Genomic DNA, 17,424 nt, shown 5'->3' on the forward strand with positions numbered 1-17,424 from the left:
GGCACAAAAAATGATTTAAATAAATGTAAACTAATTTTTTTTTAAATGATTTGATCACTTGTTAAAAAAACACTTAAAGAAATAGAAAGCACAACCTTTTCACAAATGAAGCGCTGTGTTTACTCCTAACTCCAGCAAATCAGCATGCTGCCTCCAACTATCCAATCAGATGGCATTATTGTTGTACTAGGATGCATACATATCCTATTACAACTGCAAAACAGGAAATAATCTCATCAAATACGAAATGAGTTATCTCTACTTTAGCCTATTCCAAACTGTACTGAATTTTAGAAACCTTTTTAACACCAAACTGCAAAAACATGCACGTTTTTGAATTGACGGGTACCTGTTAAACCCTGAATAGTTAGGCTTTGTTTGTTTTTGGTGAAGTTCTGGTTTCAGAGAGGTCATATCGGGCCACAATGAGGATGATTACAATGATTCACAAAACAGTTTTATTTTTTAAATCTTTTTTTGATCTTTTTAATTGCACAGTTAGTTTATGTCAAGCATATACAATCTTAAAACAGCAAAATGTTGCTCAACACTGTTCTAAGACAATGATGCCTTTTAATTAGACTTATTGGTAATACATAGATAAGAGTTAATGGGTTTCACAGTTGATTTTATTTTTAGCTGTTCCTATGCAGGACAAACATTTCATTTTTGTGGGTTTTATATTAAAGATAAATGTTTTGGCAACATAAAACGCTAAAAAACGTAAGTTTCTTGGGAAATAACATAAATAGTGTTATGTTCAAACATTTAGCTGCAACTACCTGACTGTTATTTAGATTGGAAAAAGCAAGTCCATCTACAAAACTCCATGACACTACCACCACCGTGCTGAAAAGTTAAGGATCAACATTTAATGTTTGATTGGACCTTAAACCCATTTTCCATCTTCCTGAAGGTTTTCTGCAGCCTCAGCCCACAAGTTTATTAACTGTAGTATACATTACTATGTTAGGTCATCCAAATAGCTTTCAAACTTTAAGTATTTAAAGTTTCAAGTAGTTTCTTGGATCTAAAAGAGGCACTGGTTTGATTGATTCCAAAACATTTGCTTTATTATTTAAAAAACATTTTTTTGGCTCATTAGTTAGAATTTGTTGAAATCTATAATACAAATATTCCAAAAACACCATTACAAAATGTACAACTTGACTACAAAAGAAGCACAATAGTTGAGGTAACTTTGGGAAAAACGGATTTTAAGTGTTTTAAAAGGGAACCTAAGGTGCTCTGTCTTTAAGCAATTTTACTTTCAGTTAAATTTATGGGTGAATAATATTTAAACAGAACTGACAAGGAGTTGTAAAGAAACATGTGAGTGTCAGGTGAGGAGCTTTGTCTTTGTGGAGTACAAAAATTCAGCCACTGCTTCCAAAACATTTCCAGCTTTGAAAAAAAATTGGAGTAGGTACAAAATGAGATTTTTTCCATAACTGGAGAAAAAAGGTTTCCAAAAATACTCTTAATACAAAATGTATGTCTTGAAAAGTCAGTAACAGCTTATAGGACCAGTTTTATTAAGTCAATGTCAAGAAAAGAAAGCTCCTCGCTGCTGCACAGTTTTATCCTTGATGCTGTAACAAAATGCAGATGCATCCCAGCTGTTGTCAGGGCGACAGGCGTGTTTGGAAGCTGCGTGGTCGAATCATCATACTGACTTTGCGCAGAGAATAATAATCCGAGTCTTTCCAGGAGTACCAAACGATGCCATCAGGACCAAGTGGGCCCCGGCCCTTTGGAGTGTAATGGCCCCCCTGCAGGATAAACAAGGATAAGACAAAAAGTTTTTTGTTTTTTTTCTTTAAGTTTGTTTAAAGACCCACTCTGATGAAATTGGTGCTTTTAACATCTTCTTACAGCATTTTTCTGATGATGGGGGAAATTTAATTACAAAATTAATCTTAAAATTTAAAAAAGGAAAAACATTTTTTTAAACTTTGGATAAAAGCGGCATAATCATGATCAAAAGACCACTGGGAACAATTTAACAATAGATCAAAAGATTATTTGAGTGGGTCTTTAAGTGTGGCATACCCTACCCTGTAGTAGACTCCGTTTAGGTTGGTGTAGAAACACTGGTTGTACCACCAGCCCCCATGTGAGATCTCAGCACAGATGTTTCCACTGTCTGGTGTACTGAAGCTCTGCTTGTCATGGTACCAGCTGAAAGAGTCTTGCACTGTGCCGCTGAAGCCAGACACGTGAAGACGGTATTGATGCTCCTCATCCTCCACCCTGCACGGGCAGAAAGATCATGCAAAAGTCTTTAGGAGTTCTGTAGAAACGTCCAATCACAGAGTTTCCATGTGTGTGAACCTGAAGCTCTGGTAGAGGGCATATTTGTGCTGGATGTTCCAGTCCTCCAGGTCAATGCGGAGGCTGTACTCTCCCTGGGCGGTCAGTTCATGTATGTGGTTGTTTCCCAGCCAGAACTCGGAGTGCAGGTCACCAAATCCATCCCTGTAATCCCTCCAGTTACGGTTAAAGCTCACCGAGCCGTCAACTCGCCGCTGGATCACTGTCCACCCGCCACCTGTGGAGAGCCCAGGACACACTAAATGCAGCACAGATTCTTTTTAAAGAAGCTGGAGACTCTCAATTAATCTTGTGAACACAGAAGACTTGTTTATGATTAGCTTAGTGCACCTCACCTTCCGTGTCCATGTCACAGTAAACGTCCACAGGCAGGCCTGACAGGGATGGAACCACAGCGTAGAGACCTGATCTCCTCACCCCGCTGAAGTAGATGGAGGCACAGTCAATGGGACAGTCTCCCACATGCTGGATCTCTGAGGGAAGAGCAGAAGACACTCAGCTGGACCGACATATTTGGCGCCCTCTGCTGACACGTGATCATGTGACTCCATACCTGGATGCAGAGCATCTTGGGTATTCAGAAGAGGATTTGGGCGGACAATATTAATGGAGCATCCGGGGTTTCTTTTTAACTTGTCCAGAACAAGGGTTAGGTTGTGCAGTTGGTTCTAGACACGTTAAGAACCAGTTACAAGACTTCCAAGCTATCCAAGCTATCCCATTTGAGAAGTCGGAACCCACCTGCAGGTCCAGGATGAGGGTCCCCTGCAGGTGCAGCAGGGAGGTGGCCTCTGCATAACGCACCTCCAGCTCATGGAGATGCAGCTCCAGAGAGATGTTCAGATGGTGGCGCTCTTCACTCTGACAAAATAATAATCACCAAAAAACCTGATATTATATTTAGGAAAACAAGAATACAATCAGAAATTATTTATTTTTCTGCAGGCGCAGATGAAAAAATGCCATTTGAAAAAGATCATATAGAAACGGGGTACACACACGCACACACACATATATTATATATGTAATTAAATATGTATATGTGTGTATAGATAGATAGATAGATAGATAGATAGATAGATAGATAGATAGATAGATAGATAGATAGATAGATAGATAGATAGATAGATGGATGGATGGATGGATGGATGGATGGATGGATGGATGGATGGATGGATGGATGGATGGATGGATGGATAGATAGATAGATAGATAGATAGATAGATAGATAGATAGATAGATAGATAGATAGATAGATAGATAGATAGATAGATAGATAGATAGATAGATAGATAGATAGATAGATAGATAGATAGATAGATAGATAGATACCAGTATATGTAATATATGCATGTTATAAAACTATGAAGTCCCGCTGTGCGTGAAACGCAGAAAATTTACATTGAGAAAGAGAGTCAAGTTTAAAATTTGGTAAAAACTAAAACCTTTTACCTCAAAGGTGTCTTAAGAGTGTGTCATGCTAAATTAAACCCCAAGTTTGCCTGTTACTGTTACCTTGCAGGTCAACATTATAACAGTTGTTTTCACCTCTATATGTCTTAATTGGTTAAAAACCAAAATAATTCAATTTATTTGATTATCTAGATTTAAATCCTTGATAAATGTTTTTCAAATCAAATTAAATCAAACTATGTATAAAAAAGCACTTCTCATGGTTGCGCAACTAGAAACGGTTTACATTTAAAACATAAAAACCCACCCTTCTCCCTTCCCACTGCCCTCCGTTAACAAGTGACCCCAGACACAATGACTACTTATAAAAGTAACTTCTAAAAGAAATTAAGGCTCAGCTCTGCTGTGAGGAAACCATGTTTGGAAATCTCTTTATACCAGGAGCCAGCTCGGCCACAGGAACATTACCACAGAGCCCACCCAGGCCGGGACAGCTAAGGGGTCCACTCCACAGCCATGAGGCTGCAACGTGAAACTCCAGCCGCCCCAGCAAGGGCGACGACCACGGCAACAACCACCAACTAAGCCGGCAAGCCCTGGCAGAAAAGACCCCCGCTAGACAGACTGGGGCTAAAATCATAGAAAGATGCTAAAATGAAAGACATATATAAAAACGTAAAATTGAGAATAAAATAAATGCATAAAATAAATAAAATAATATGTATTAAAAAAAACTATAAACAAACAGATGAGATCAACTAAAAGCTAAATTAAAAAGGTGGGTCATGAATCTCTCCTTAAAAATCTCTACGGTCTCTGCGGCTCTGAGGTTCTCCAGTAGGCTTTTCCACAGGCGAGGACCGTTACGGCAGAACGAAGCCTCTCCATGAGTTTTGACCCTCACCTTAGGGATAACATTTTTAAAAAAGTAGCTTGCTATTTCTGCATACTTAGCATGCAGTAGTGTTTGACAGGATTCTGTAATACTTTTACTTAATTACTTTCCCCAACTTGTTATTGAGTGTTTAATTGTCAATTTAACAGTAGTTTTACTTAAGTACCATTTTTTGTATTTTTTTCCACAATATGTTGCCATTCAGAATTGACGGTATACAAATGAGTCTCATCAGGGAAGTGGTAACCAAACTGCAGTAAAGGAAAGACTTAAAAAATAAATTATGTTTGGAAAATATTCCTTTTAATTGTAACAAGTATAAATATATTTCAAATCCTAAAATATATAATTGAGTCAGAAATTGCTCTTTAAAAATCCGATTTAAGACTTGGAATAGACTAAAAAAACTAAAGAAACCTAATTGCTTTTTACACAGATAGGAAATATAACAATTTTCTTCCCATCCACACACTCTTCTTCTTTTGTTACGGTTCGTTTGTGGCACAGAACTACGTAGGTTATTTTCTATGTGAGCACACATGTAGTCTAGCTATTTCTTTCTGCATAAGCCAGCTGCCCGGGTCGCATGAGGAAACACGAGGAAGAGAGGATGGTAATCCTGTTAGAGACTGAGGTCAAGGACACGCCGGGATGGAAGCCAGTTTGATGAGCAAGCAGCACATCAGAGCACATGGCAGTTCAGGTTGTGTCTTTCCTGCTCTGGCCGAAAAAACAAACTTATCCTGTTTTCAGACTCACCTCAAGTTCCAGGACTTTGATGCGATGCCGGTGGTTCCTCAGATCCTCCTGCAGCTCGGAGATGGTTTCTTTGAGCGCCACAATCTGATCTTTCCTCTCCTCATTCTCGTGGAGCCAGTAGGAAACCTCGTCTGTGCAGCGAAACATATCAGGGCATCTCCTCTCATCCAGCTGAGGCAGGGTGGCCTCTAGGCGACACATCCCATCCTCTGTCAACTGTCAGATGAGAAGAAATGATCAGAAAATGCCTCAAAGTCTAACAAAAGCTTAAATGGGATTTTTGAAAATGTAGAAACACTTAAAAAAAATCAGACTTTGTAGAGGAAAAACTGGTATATAATAATATACACAGAGTCAAGGACCTCAACGTTTCAAATCTTTCTCCAAAAATCTTTTTTAAAGTAATTTATCTTAACTTGATTTTTTTAAAACACAATGCTTTTTATCAAGCCGGACAAATAATTTTTAGGAAGAAATGTTGGTTTTTACCTACAGAATCTCTCAAAAGTGATTCCCCCCCCTTCACATTTCTGCAGATATTTATTTATCTCTTTTCACACTGCAGAAATGAATTTTTGTCACAATCCCAAGTAGTTAGTGTTCATCTTGTAGAGCAGTGAAAATGTAAATTTTCTTTAAATTATTACAGACATTAATAGCCAAACCCCTGGCAACAAAACTGAGTACACCCCCTTAGTGAGAATGTCTAAACTAAGCACACTTAGGCATTTTCCTTCCCCAGTGCCATGTGAGTCTTTAGTGTAACAATGTCTCAGGTGTCAATAGGTAGCAGGTGTTTTAAATGTAGTATTAAAGTATAGGATAGGATAGGCTTAGGATATAAGAAGACGGCCAACACTCGGAAACTGTGCTGGGGCACAGTCGCCAAGACCATCCAGCGGTTTGAACAGACAGCTTTGACTCGGACCAGGCCTCGCCATGGTCGGCCAAAGAAGTTCAGCGCAAACTCACAGCGTCACATCCAAGGGTGGCCTTTGAAACACATATGTGTGAATGCTCCAAGCATTACTGCAAAGGTTGGAGGAATGGGGGGGGTGAGCCTGTCAGTGCTCGGACCATATGCCACACACTACATCTAATTGGTCTGCATGGCTGTCATCCCACAAGAAAGACTTTTCTGAACACAATGCACAAAAAAAAGCCCAGAACCAGTTTGCTGAAGTCAATAGATTACTGGAACCATGTTCTGTGGTCTGATGAAACCCAGATAAACCTATTTGGTTCAAACCTTGTATATCTTGTATTTTTATCATTATCAATTTGGGTGAATAGAACCATTTAAAAAAAAACAACTAATTAAGTTCCTTTGACCTTCATCCAAAACTGAAAGTCACTCTACAAAATACAGTGAAGCAGGACATTGTTGGTCCAACGTCTGGAACTTTCTTTCTAGTTCTTTATTTCTGCTTTATTGGCAATTTGGAGAAGTGGATAAATGCTCTGCGGTTTAAAAAGTCTATTTGTTCTCTGGCATGCATTATGACACATTTAGCTGTCTGTGGCGATGATCTAGCATATCAGATGTTTCACTGAAATGCCAGTTGTTATGTTTTTACCGATAAATGGATGACACTTCTGCCTTTTGAAGCGACAAACAACTTTATTCTTGTCTCTTACCTGGTTGCAATGGTTCTTAACAGGATTAAGAGTGTCTTATGCTAAAACATTTGCATCAGACAGACAATGTCAAATATAAAATACACTTAGAGCTTTATGGTGTGGCATCATTTTTACATGCTTATTAATTAATTATTACTGTGATGAATTTCCATGTTGTAGAGCCATCACAAACTGGCAGTTGCATTAGTGCTAAACCAAATGCATATACATTTGTTTTTAGTTGTTTTTATTTTCTCCTTATGTGTTGCCTGGCAAGATATGAGCAAAAAAAAAGGGCAACATTGATTCATGAAACCCATGAATTGAATCCTTTTTTTTTAAACAAACGTTAAGGGGAAAAGCATAAGCATTTAAAGTTGTTGACTAAGTCACAAACTCCAGAGTCTAACTCACAGTGAAGCAGGACTTTGCACTGATGTGCAGCATCTTTCTCTTTAAAGCTTTGTTCTTCAGGTTTAAAATAACTGAAGTCAATTCTAAAGCTTTGAGGCACAAATCAAACTAAATGGAAATTTCTACCACCTGTGGAGCTCCCATTTGACAGTTTTAAGGTTGTACCTGGTTTGTGTACTCCCCACACTGGGACCCCCCACCATTGAGAGTGGTAGAAGCGTCCAGGGTGTCCACTTTGGCCTCTTGGAACAGCAGGAAGAGGATGCAGAGAGCGGAGCTCCAACTCCGTGGGTCGGTTGGGGTCAGAGAGCCCATTGCTGTCATGAAGGTTAGGCTGTCCCCGCCTCGTTTTCAACAGGGGGAGGGAGACTCAGGAATACGTGTTTCACAGTGTGAGGCTCTGGCTTTGACTGCAAAGTTGAAGCGAATAAAAAAAGGGACATTTTCTTGCAACTCTACAACATTTTTCCAACAGTCTTTAGGTTTAACATGCTTTTGTTCTGATCTCAAATGTACTGAAAACTAGTTTTGTTATATTTTCTCCTATTTCAAACCCTAAAAGCCAATAATACAAAACAGGTATTATGTTCCGGGTGAATACACCTGGAACATGTGAATGAGCGGCACTCACCCCAGCTCTTCCACCTTGGTCCGCATGAAGCCAAGGGGTCTTCTCCATTGTCCTGCTGTCTTCGCTCGTCTTCACTAGCGTTCCCTCGCTGCGTCTCTGCATCTCTCAGTCTCAGCGGAGACATCTTAGCTTAATAATCCACCTTTAAGAGGATTCCACTCAGAAAAGGGGGGGAGCACTGCCAGAAAGAAGGATGGATGGAGAAGCTATGTGGTCAACTTTCTTGTCATCCTTGTTTCTATGTCAAAAAAATCAGAAGAACTTAAGTTTTAGCTTGCTTGTTAAACTCTCTGAACTGTGCTTTCAGACTTCTTTTAAAGCTTTTACAACATTAAAAAAGATAAAAGCACAATTTCCTTTAAAAGTATGGGGGACTGCAGCTTTTGGTGCGCAGAGCAAAACATCCCCAGGAGCTGGAACAGAAAATAAACATCACCTGCAGCCTCAGTAATCCTGCTATAAGCTCGGGGTAATGAAGGCTGGTGTAAATGGGAGAATGAGGGGTGCTGATCCTATTACAGTATGCAAGCTGAGCTTTGCATTTTAGAGAACGCCATGTGGCAGAACGTGCAGGTTCCAACAGGGAAATGTATAGAAAAAAGGGCAACTTCTGCTGCTTATGTTGGTTAATTTCGGTGGAACAGATTCTAAAAGATTCTCAACTAAGTGAACAAAATAGGAAATGTGTTGGATGGAGGGAAAAGGAGCTTCAGGAAAAAGCGTGAAAATATCTTTTAAAAGGGATCACCAGATCGATCAAACGATAAAAACTAATCACACCAACTTGAGGATTCATTTAGCAAAAGCGAAAAAATAAGGCTCCAAGGAAAGTTTTTACACATAACATTCAATCCAGCAATCATTCTTTTTCAAAAAAATACTTTTTTTGTGTGTTAAGAAAAAGGCTTATAAATTAATTTTAAATGAATACAAAAGCGTTCTGGCAGTTTGCAGGCCCTTTGACTCCTGTGGAGGAAATCCAAATGTTTTTATATGACTGCAGTCAAACTGAAAGCTGGCGTGTTTGTGTAAATGAGTGAAGCCACAGGATGGCGCCCTTTGACTGCAAAACAGACGTCAGCATCGCTGGTTTGCTGTACAGTACTCTTTAGTGTACTGTTATTAGAAATGTTTGACCAGCCTATTATCAGATTATCATACAAAATTACACCCGGATGAATATGAGCAAAATTATGTCATATGGGGTCTACCAACAAAAGGTATTAAGAAAAATAAAGTAGCAGGATTTTTTTCTGCATCTTTATTTCAGCTTTCTTTGAAGGCATCAAAATACAGAATTTTTAGAAGTTTTGAGAAATCCTTCACGCAATATTTGATGCATAAACAAAAACCAAATAAATATGTTAAATATACTGTACTTTCATTCTCTTTTATTTTTTTACTATTGCCACTGATTTCTTTTTTGTAAAAAAAAAAAAAAAACTAAAATTAAAGATGACTATTTTTGAACAGTATTTTTGTAATGTTACTGGTTGATTTTAGCTTCATGGTCCCATGATTTTTTGGTCACGAAAATGTTCAACAAAAAACATTTGGTGCATTTTGATAGTTATTACAGCCAGGTTCATGTCAAAATTGTGTTTTTATGTATCTTTATGGAGTAATAAAGATGTTAAAAACTGAATCTCAAGAAGGTAAAAAAAAGACTTTTGTGTAAAGGAAGATTGTCTTATTTTCTGTTTTGAAAGATAAGTTGTCTTATCGAGAAAGTTGCTCATTAGCAAAATTATCTTAGTTTAAGAAAGTATGTCTTAGTGACTAGAATTCTTTCTTGAAAGAAGAATTTTTGGTCAGGCCACTTTTCTTACCACAGTGGCTGAATTTCTTAATGTTTAAACAAATTGTTTTCAAATGTAAAAAGATTTTGACTCCTTTTAAGGAACTATTTTATTGAAGGCAAAGTGGAGATAGAATGTTGTCATTAACGAAAAAACAGACTGGTTCATGACATTAGCCTTTAAACTCAATGACATATTGAGATATAAAATCACAATAAAAGAAAAAGTGCCTCAAAGGTCAATCAAGAAAAAAAGAGAGGGAGGGGTTTAATCAGCATAAGATTTCTGGATGTTTGCCTAAAAGCTCATCCTTAACACAAGCGCATAGAAACTAAGAAAAAAACACATTTACTTTGTTTAAGGAGAATTATCCCTAAGGCGATCATTATTTTTCCTCAGTCCACTGAAGACAGATGTTACTGGCTTCCATAAGACCAATATTTCTTTTTTTGACACAAAGCCAAACCTTCACTCCAAAAACAAAAAAAAGGCTAATCCTCTTTATTTCTAAATTAATGACATGGATGGCACATACATGTTGGAGCGAGACAGGAAAGAAATACTCTATTCACAAAAGGATTTGGATATTTTAGCTTGGGATGAGCTTGGACCATAGATTAATAAACCCCAGAGCCATCCTGGATGCTATGTTAGGGACCAGATCACACCTAAACACTGCTCCAGGTGGAGAACTGGGTGGAAAAGGGCAGAGGGACAACCATCCATGAACTTAAAGGCAAAAATATGATGGTGGTAGGCTAAGAGGAATTGACAGACAATTTAGTCATTGTTTCAAAGGGAAGGCTTAATTGATGAGAGGATGTAGAGTAAAGTAACAGAAACCCAGAGTACCTGGAAGTGAGGTAGATTTTCTGTTTTTGACACTGTACCAAAGCCTCACAACTAGATAGACTGTGACATAGTCTGGTTCTGGTGCTCAAGTTGACAAGTCATTAAGACTGAGATTTTTGCAACAGTATTTCTAACACTATTTTATTTTGTTGTTTCCAAGAAATCTTATAGAACGAATGAATTATGTCTAATGTAAACCCCCATACAAACACTTTTTATTTATTATTTTCTTGTATTAAAATGTTCTAAATATAATCTGAATACATTTAGCTAATTTAAAAAAATCTATTTTTACATTAACAATGATTTCAAAATGTAAAGCCTAACACTGTTCTGTGTGATCACTTAAAGTATTTCACCAATGTAATATCTCAGTGTTGTCTTTGCAGGTACTGCTCCCAAATTACTAAGCAATACAAAAAACTGGACTAATTTAAGTATAACATATTAGAAAATGTAAATTAGCTTTATTCAAAACGTTTTTACATCTGGGAGAAATCTTGTGCTCTTAACACATTAGTTGTCAGATTTTTTACCTTTTCTTATCATTTAATATTTTTTCTAATGAGCATGTGCAAAAAAAAAATTAAACCATTAAAACCGCTTGAGATGTTCAGTACAAAAAAGATAAGAAAAAAATGTGTTGTGCTTGGTTTACATGTAGATGTTCAAAACCGGAACAACTAAATTAGTTTGTTTATAGGTGTAAAGGGCCTATGTCATGCATAACACCTTTTTAAGTGCATTAGAATTTTAATTCATCACAAAAAACAATCCCACAATCAGGCATTTCTGAGCATACCCCTAAAAACATCTATTTCATGAGAACTGAAGAGATGCTCAGTGTCTCTTTTTCTAGATTAGAGTCATTTATCAGAGAACGTGACTTCATTTATGTAATTGTTCCAATTTGTTATACGGTAGAAATTTTGCAGTGAGGATGTCTCACAAACGTAATACTGGATCTATATCTGCTGAGGATACAAATCCTCATTATAAATGCCTACATAAGCTGTAAAAAAGCCAAATTTGCAGATTTCGAAGGGCATTTACTCAGTCTTACTTCTTTCTTCTTTCTTTACTTACTTTCCATAATTCCAACAGAAATTCAGTTTATTGTAGATATTTTAAAGTGTATTCGTAACCCTTGCGCTATCCTAGGCACTTTAACGTTGGGAGTTGGGTCATCTAGACCCACTAGACAGTTCTCTGAACCTTTTCTTCTTCAATGATTTGTGATCTTCACTGGTGTCCATGGATTACATGAAATCTTTCCACCTTTATCCACCTTTGTCATGGTAGGGAGAACAAATCAATGTAAGGGTGGGGTCATCTAAGATAGCACAAGGGTTAATCCATCCATCTTCCTCAGCTTATCCGGGACTGGGTCGCTGGGGCAGCAGTCTAAGCAGAGATGCCCAGACTTCCCTCGCCCCGGCCACTTCCTCCAGCTCCTCTGGGGGGACCCCGAGGCATTCCCAGGCCAGCCGAGAGTATATTCTTAATTGTAGCACTAAATACACAGCCACCACTCTCCAACTGCTCATTAATGCAAATTTCTCATCAGCCAATCAGAGCATCTCTGAACACTCAACACTGAGGCAGATGGGCAACAGCAGCAGAAGACCTCATGGGGTGCCACTCCTGTCAGTTAAGGACAGGAAAGTGAGGCAACAATTCACAGACTCACCAAAACGGGTCAAAAGAAGATTGGAATAACTTTGTTATGTCTGATGAGTCTCCGTCAAAGCATGGATCCATCCTGCCTTGTGTCAGCAGTTCAGGCTGGTGGTGTCATGGTGAGGGGGATATTTTCTTAGCAAGCGTTGAGCCTCTTAGTACCAGTTGAGCATGGTTCCAACACCACAGCCTACTGACCATGTCCATCCTTTTAGACCACAGTGGACCATCTTTTGATGGTACTTCCAGCAGGATAAGGAGCCATGTCCTAAAGCTGGAATCATCTCAGACTGGTTTCAACGAGTTCACTGTACTCAAATGGTCTCCACCGTCACCAGATCTCAACCCAATAGATAACCTTTGGGATGTGGGGACCATCCTGCAGCAACTGTTGATGCTGTCATGTCAATATGGACAGAACTGTCTGAGGAATGTTTCCAGTAACTTGTTGAATCAATGCCACCAAAGGTCAAGGCGGTTCTGAAGGCAAAAGGGAGGTCCAACCTGGTCCTAGCAAAGTGTTCCCAATAAAGTGTCTGGTTAGTGTAAATGTATTAATATTATCATCATTAGTGGACCTAAATATGATAATTATCAGCTTCTCGAAACCCCAAATTAGATGAAAAGATTCTCAACCTGAAACCCTGAAAACTGACCTCAGTGATACCATCTGCATCTTCAGCTGCCATCTGAAGTAAAGCAGAAGTAAACATAAAACCGTTTGCATTTTTTTCCATGTTGGTGCAACCTTTAGGGAAACAATGTGTCACTAGAAACATAATGAGGCATTGTGTACAGCAGTTTTCTAAATAATTTATCATGGGAAAAAGAATGTTACATCATTGTCACGATGCAAAGTGGAAGCTTCCATCACAGCTAGAGGGAGCGGAGGCAGAGCAACGTGACAGTTTGACAGGAGGCAGGGATGGAGGTGAAGGAGCGAGCATGTCACTGGGAAGTGTGTCACTGAGTAACATGAAGAGATTTCAATATAAAAACATGATTTCAGCTCTTTCCTCTTCATTTGACTGAAACTGAAACTCAAACTTGGTAAGTGAGCCTGGGGCGCTTTCACACCTGGAGTTTGATGGATGACTGAGAAGGAAATGTTTGAAAATTTAAAACATTTGGTTTGGTCTGTTTTCACACTGTACTGGATGGGAAGGAAAAAACAACTGAACACTAATAGGAATCTTCCAACACCATTTCTGTCCTACTGTACTGAAACGCACCAAGGTTCACTTTCAGATAAACAAAGGACCATTTTCTGAATCAGCTTTAGACAAGCCAGCTTTGTACATCACATGTCACACACATAAACAACTTCAGGAGCTTTCAAAGGGAAGTAAAAACTTTGGCAACGTAAAATAAAACTTACATTGAAACCAATTACAAAAGTTAAATTAATTGAAGGTGCAGTATGTAATAAAAAAAATCAAACTCTAAATGATTTTCTGTAAAGTTTTAATAATTTGAAGTGAAGCTTTTATTGATTTAGTTGTTTTATTTAAAATTGTATTTCATTTAAAATATTTTTTTAAGTTATACATTGAGTTCTGATTGGGTTTAGTAGTTCAGATTTCTGTTCTTGTGATTCTTGCACACCAGGTTTCAGTTATTTAGGATGCCTCCAGTTAGTTGAGTACTTGTTGGTCTATTTAATAGTTTGGTTTTTAAGCTGGTCACTGCCATGCCTTTGTGTCTGTTCCCGTTTTAATTGGTTATAGTGCATGTTTTTGTTTTGCCATCATGACATAATAATAGTAGATTTTGTCCTTAGGCAAGATTCTGATCCCCACGTTGCTCCTGGTGGTTGGCGCCAGTGTTCGACAGCAGAGTGTGCTTGGCAGTGTGTGAATGAATGGGACTGTGACTGTAAGGCACTTTGGGTGCACAATATGTGTATATTCGTGTTCTCCAGGTGAATTTAATTTTACTGGAAGTTTGCATTTTAATCATATCAATTCGGTATAAATTCCAACTGAATGTCAGTTACATAGTCTTTTAATAGTTGAGAGCAATGGCAGCTGAGTCAAACGCAGCCTCTGGCTTTTTTATTGGCTAACACAGGCTAACAGGCTAACCCATTGGACAGTCTATTGCAAGGCTAGCTAGTAACCAGAGAATATTTAACTTATTGCTCCTCCTACCTCACCTACTGTAATGAAGTTTGAGGGAATAATTAAAATTTTCATTACATTCATTATACACGTTTCTCCGCAGAGGGAAAGTTGTTTCATAAAGCTGGCCATTCCCATTTAGATTAATACTATATTGTAATAATATTGATATCCTTTAAATGTAGATTTTTTTTATTATTGTTATTATTATTACCATTTGCTATATTTGCCATAACTTACTGTTAACATGTTTGAATAAAATTTCTATGACGATAACAATTAGTTGCTAGTAGGCCTCTGGCTCGTCTTGGACCCCCAACTGTCCCTCAATTCCATCCTGATGAAGCCCACCTGCTACACTATTTAAACATGTAGTTGTAGAGTTAGATAAGCTAATTCTTCTCTAAGAGTCCTGGTCCGGAACATCCTGAGAGAGGATAACTCTTTCTTGTGCCATCCCTGAGATTTCTTCTTTTTTCCCCCCGAAATCCTTTTTTTTAAGGTGTTTTTCCTTACGGAGAAGAATCTAAGAGCGGGGATGCCCAGTTTGACTTAGTTTGTTTAGTTAATCCTAGCAATTACCTTTTGTATTTTGTGAAGTATTTCATGTTATTGTACAATTACCCTGCGACAGACTGGCGACCTGTCCAGGATGTCCCCTGCCGTCGCCCACAAGTGGTCGGGATAGAACCCGGCAGCCCCGTGACCCCGAAAGGGAATAAACGGGAATAAAAGATGAATGAATGAATGAATGAATGAATGAATGAATGAATGAATGAATGAATGAATGAATGAATGAATGAATGAATGAATGTACAATTACCAGTATGAAGCGACAACTACGTTGTAACATTATGTATAAATAAAACAGAATTGAATTGAATTAAATGTTTATTGACATCATAAATCTTTAATCTCCAAAAAAATGCATGCTGAAGTCCCCTATGTGTCTTTCCAATCTAAGCTGTTTAGAAAAGTTTGAGCCCTAAGTTGGTGCTTGCCTTTTCACGTAAAATTATGATGAATTTATGATTTGATGAACTGGAGAGACTTCAGGTTCAATGGTATTAATCTAAGACAGACGCAGTCTACACATTATTGTTTGTTTGAAGTGCTGGAGGCAACACTAATGCTACGGTTGCAGAAATCACAATGTCTTTGGTTCACTCATTGAGCAGTAAACCCTAAAACTCAGCGTGTTATTTGCATAGTTTTTTAACAAATAGAGAAAAGTATAAATTCTGTGCAAATAGATCACTGGAATTTTTTTATAAGCTGTGTGTGAACAGGAAAAACATGCTGCCTGCAGAACTACTAAAGGTCACCTCACTGAACGGTGTGATTGGAGTGAAAAGGATGTGAAGCTGGATGTTATGGTCCTTGCAGCTGTTCACAGGGATCCTGTGCCAATTAAAGTTTAAAAATAGAGGCTGCCAGGTTAATGTTGGTGTGAAAATCTGTGCTTTGTTGCATGCATGGGGTATTTTTAATCCTTCCTGTTCACTTTTTTTGCATTAATATTTTTTAATTATTTTCTATTTATTTAGAGCTCAAAGCAAATTTCTGTAAACATTCATTTCAACATTTTTAAAAAGCCCACTCTTTTCCTGAAAACTTGAAGTTGGCTTTCCTTTAGGATTGTTTGATACTATTCTCTTTCACTTCCTTTTACAATAGCTTACACTATACACACTATAACCTTGTGTAGTTAACAAGCCAAAAAGATCTGATCTGAATACAACCAGCTGAAATCTGCAGGATGCAATGTAGAAAACCTTCTCTGAGCTGCAGTAAAGATAAATAAGATTATTAATCTAAAGACTTTAAAAAAACAACTAATTAAAGAAAATTATTAAAAGGACTCCACAGGGATTCCACGAACACAAGATATTATGAGGTTACAAAAAAGCAAGATAAGGTATCTGTATAACCCAAAACACCGTGTATACTATGCTGATGTAAACTGAACTTTCCTAATTCTCAGAATATTGAACACTAAAACGAATCCCCCCATCCGTCCAGATGTTTTTCTCATTTATAAATCTCTAGATTATTGCATCCCAAAAATAAGGAAAAAAAAACATGACAAATAACACCACCAAGCTGTTATCTACAGAGCCCTTATCCAAAATCACCCAAACTAATTGCTACCAGATTCTAACAAGAGCAAAAGGAAAAATCTAAAGATGCAATTAGACTAAAGATAGAAACAAAATTGACCCAAATTGGATAAAAGGCATAAACGAGCCTTGAAAGAGTAAAGCAAGACACATTATGACCAAACTGAGATAAAGGTGTAGACGAGTGACCCAAAAGATTGATGGTTTTTAGTGCTGTCACTACTTGGAAAAGGGTTTCTTGTTAAAATCTCTATGGAATTGTTTCTATGTGGGGGCTGGGAGGGTGTGTGCTCTATCTGAGCCTGCATGTTTTGTTTCCACAACCCAAAAAGCTACAAAAGATATTAACACGGTTCACTAAAGAGGCACACACAAAGGATGATGAGTTTATATTTTATGTCAAAATGAGAAGGTCACTCTGTAGAGCAGTGTTTTTCAACCAGTGTGCCGCGGCACACTAGTGTGCCGTGGGAGATGGTCAAGTGTGCCGTGGAAAATTGCCCTCATTAACTGATCTAAAAACATTAACCATCTCCAGGAAATCAGCTCTTTGTTCATCCAAACAGGTCCTGATAAAACACTGAGTAGTTAGGAATATAAACGATCATAAAATACTTTTTTCGTTGTGTTTATTTGATTCTATTAAAGACATTTTGATAAGAATGACGGTAACGCGAAATAGCTGCAGCTATAACTGTGTAAGGAAAAGTCCCGCAGCTTTTACTGTCTCCACGACTCCACCAATCATTCTTGAAGGCTTAATCACATGTCATCAGTCTGACCAATC

General features: G+C 37.9%; 1 protein-coding gene across 1 annotated transcript; it reads right to left on the reverse strand.

The window, feature by feature from the left end:
* Nucleotides 1-441: 441 nt before the first annotated feature.
* Nucleotides 442-9,433, reverse strand: LOC101173598 (ryncolin-1-like). The gene is made up of 9 exons (XM_011491937.3): nucleotides 8,067-9,433; nucleotides 7,601-7,845; nucleotides 5,402-5,617; nucleotides 3,076-3,195; nucleotides 2,888-3,002; nucleotides 2,670-2,807; nucleotides 2,335-2,551; nucleotides 2,058-2,253; nucleotides 442-1,772 (listed from the first exon to the last, which is right to left on the reverse strand). The coding sequence occupies exons 2-9, from the start codon at nucleotides 7,757-7,759 to the stop codon at nucleotides 1,626-1,628; spliced, it is 1,308 nt and encodes a 435-aa protein (XP_011490239.1). The 5' UTR covers nucleotides 7,760-7,845; nucleotides 8,067-9,433; the 3' UTR covers nucleotides 442-1,625.
* Nucleotides 9,434-17,424: the final 7,991 nt, after the last annotated feature.

This window comes from Oryzias latipes, chromosome 24 (assembly GCF_002234675.1).
Source record: "Oryzias latipes chromosome 24, ASM223467v1".
Classification (NCBI taxonomy): Eukaryota; Metazoa; Chordata; class Actinopteri; order Beloniformes; family Adrianichthyidae; genus Oryzias; species Oryzias latipes.

Excerpts from the sequence above, each read along its gene's own strand:
- LOC101173598 (XM_011491937.3), bottom strand. The coding sequence starts at position 7,759 with ATGACAGCAATGGGCTCTCTGACCCCAACCGACCCACGGAGTTGGAGC. Across the intron at positions 2,254-2,334 it reads GCCCTCTACCAGAGCTTCAG|GGTGGAGGATGAGGAGCATC; the intron begins GTTCACACACAT and ends CTGCCCGTGCAG. Across the intron at positions 1,773-2,057 it reads TAAACGGAGTCTACTACAGG|GGGGGCCATTACACTCCAAA; the intron begins GTAGGGTATGCC and ends TTTATCCTGCAG.